This window comes from Limulus polyphemus, unplaced genomic scaffold (genome assembly GCF_000517525.1).
Source record: "Limulus polyphemus unplaced genomic scaffold, Limulus_polyphemus-2.1.2 Scaffold7976, whole genome shotgun sequence".
Lineage (NCBI taxonomy): Eukaryota > Metazoa > Arthropoda > Merostomata > Xiphosura > Limulidae > Limulus > Limulus polyphemus.
Window position 1 is genome coordinate 17,147 of NW_013673586.1, and position 2,230 is coordinate 19,376.

The 2,230-nt window shown below is 34.9% G+C and overlaps 1 protein-coding gene across 1 annotated transcript in view; it reads left to right on the forward strand.

The window, feature by feature from the left end:
- Positions 1-2,230, forward strand: part of LOC106475020 (short transient receptor potential channel 5-like) — a gene marked incomplete at its 3' end in the record, with an annotated part of 26,922 nt that overhangs the window by 5,543 nt on the left and 19,149 nt on the right. Inside the window, exons 2-3 of the mRNA XM_013935717.2 lie at positions 1,177-1,294; positions 1,970-2,181. Of these exons, the coding sequence (XP_013791171.2) occupies positions 1,177-1,294; positions 1,970-2,181 (330 nt within the window). The remainder of the gene's footprint in view (positions 1-1,176; positions 1,295-1,969; positions 2,182-2,230) is intronic.

Here is a 2,230-nt window from a genome sequence, read left to right on the forward strand (position 1 = left end):
CATCATTTTTTTTTTTTCTTTTCTGTCGCACTTCTGACACCAATTTGTTACTCTTTGCTTGTTTATTAATTTCCGGTATAAATTCTTTCCGAGGAACTTCAGCGATACAAGTCCTTTCTTAATTAAAACTAGTTTATTCTTTCTCGATACAACATTGTAATACACAACTTTCACAGTCACTCGAAACTTAACAACCTTTATAACACATGCTATAATTACTTACGGTGTGTACTGTTCGCTTGACTGAATTATCTTTCTCCTCAATCTATCAATCTCTCTTCTGATCGCGCTGATTTTTCTCGCCAGGCTTATATACTAAAAAAGAGGGCGTCTAACAAACACTCAGACATTCGAGGGGTTCCTCGATAATTCATGATCCTTCGAGAAACTCCAGCGCGCATGCTCCCAGCGTCGCGTGACTTCCGCTGTTATAACAGTACGTTCGAGGATAGATTATAAGTACTGGGTCAGCGAAGCATCGTATGATAGTTAAGAATATAGTTCAGTGAATCAGTGTGTTTTTGTTTTCAATCGTGAATTACAAGCACGTTTATTCTCAAATTTGTACAATTAGATTCCTTCGTAAATTGAGGACTATGACAAGTTCAAGCGTGTAGAAACGTGAAGGCAGAAAAATTTCTTTCACGAGGACTGTACCTTGAATTATTTTTAATCAAATAACCACCAACGAATAAACAACGTTACAACAGTGCCAACTCCAAACACACTACAAATACTGCACCAACATGAACTTCTGACAATCTTCACAATAACAGAAATCGCAACCTCATGTAGTGTCAACACAACGTACTTCGAAAATTTGTCAGAGTTACAATGACCTAATTGTTGTAATTTTCCTTCAGCCTGTTGTAGTCTAATATAACATTAACCCTAATTATTGGTTAAATTAAATCTAAGCTGATTGGCTTTAATTTCCATTTGCCTTATTCTACACGTCTAATTTAGAATTAATTTTAACTTTCATTTAATTTAAACAAGATGAATTAAGTTATTATATTTATTTTTCTTATGCCTAATTCATTTTTTATTGTTGAATAGTTCTGTTTAAGATCGCGGTCCTAGTATTATTATCTACGTCTTTCTGTTTATTCTGTGAATCACTCCAATATGTACATAATTTATAAATATATATATTTTTCTTAATGGAAATGTTAGAGACAAGAAAAATCCCCTTTCTGTTCTGGCAAGAAAGACTTCAGTTATTACAGATGAAGAAAACTTCCTAAGGCAAGTTGAAGATCAAAATACTGAAGGAATCCGATATTTTCTAGAGGTATATATTCTGTTCGTATTCCCGAGTGTTCTTTTGTTGAAATTGTACAGTATTATTGTTCAAGGTTCGCGTGTAACACGATGTAGTTAGGATGCTGGAACTGAGAGCCTCGGCACTCGTGGTTCGCATCCTATTGTACCAAAAACGTGCCCCTCACATTCATGTCGTGTGCAGTATATAAAGGTAACGGTCAAATCCCAATATTCAATCATACAAGAATAGCCTAAAAGTTGGCGGTGGGAACCAATGACCGGCTTCCATTTAGTTTTCTTAGTTAAAATTAGGGACGGCTTTGCGTGAAAATCTCAAACAAACTATTGTGTGTAAAGAACTGACGTCAAATATTCAACTTTTGGATAAAATATCTAGTAAATGACAGTAGGGATTATTGAAATTAATTTCACAACTGGTGATATTTTTGTTTAAATTCTTGAGATCAACAAAAGTGAAACAGTTTGAAAATATTTTTGTAGAGGATCGATCCGTATCAAATAGAAAATGACAAATAATTGGGTTAGTAAGAGAATTTTACCAAACTAAAATGTAAGCCTTTTTTTTTATCATACACTTACTCTGAAATCTGGTTAATATTAGTTGTAAAATTACGTAAATATATCTTGGCTACACAAACTGTGACGTCACACTAGAGTATGTTTTTCTGATTGTTACTTTCAGAACAATCCAAATCTGTCGATCAACTGTCGCAACTTCCGAGGCGAGCATGCTTTGGAAATTGCCATTCGAGTACACGACGAGGAGCTTGTTTATGAACTTCTGAAATTGTCTGAAATTAGGACAGAACCGATTCATTACACCCATCGATATGCTGCCATCTTGCGGGCTGTGCTGGAGGATGAAGAAGATATACTCGAAACTCTGTTGGACAGGTCATTATGCACTTATATACACTCGTAAAAATAGTTTCTGCGAATAATG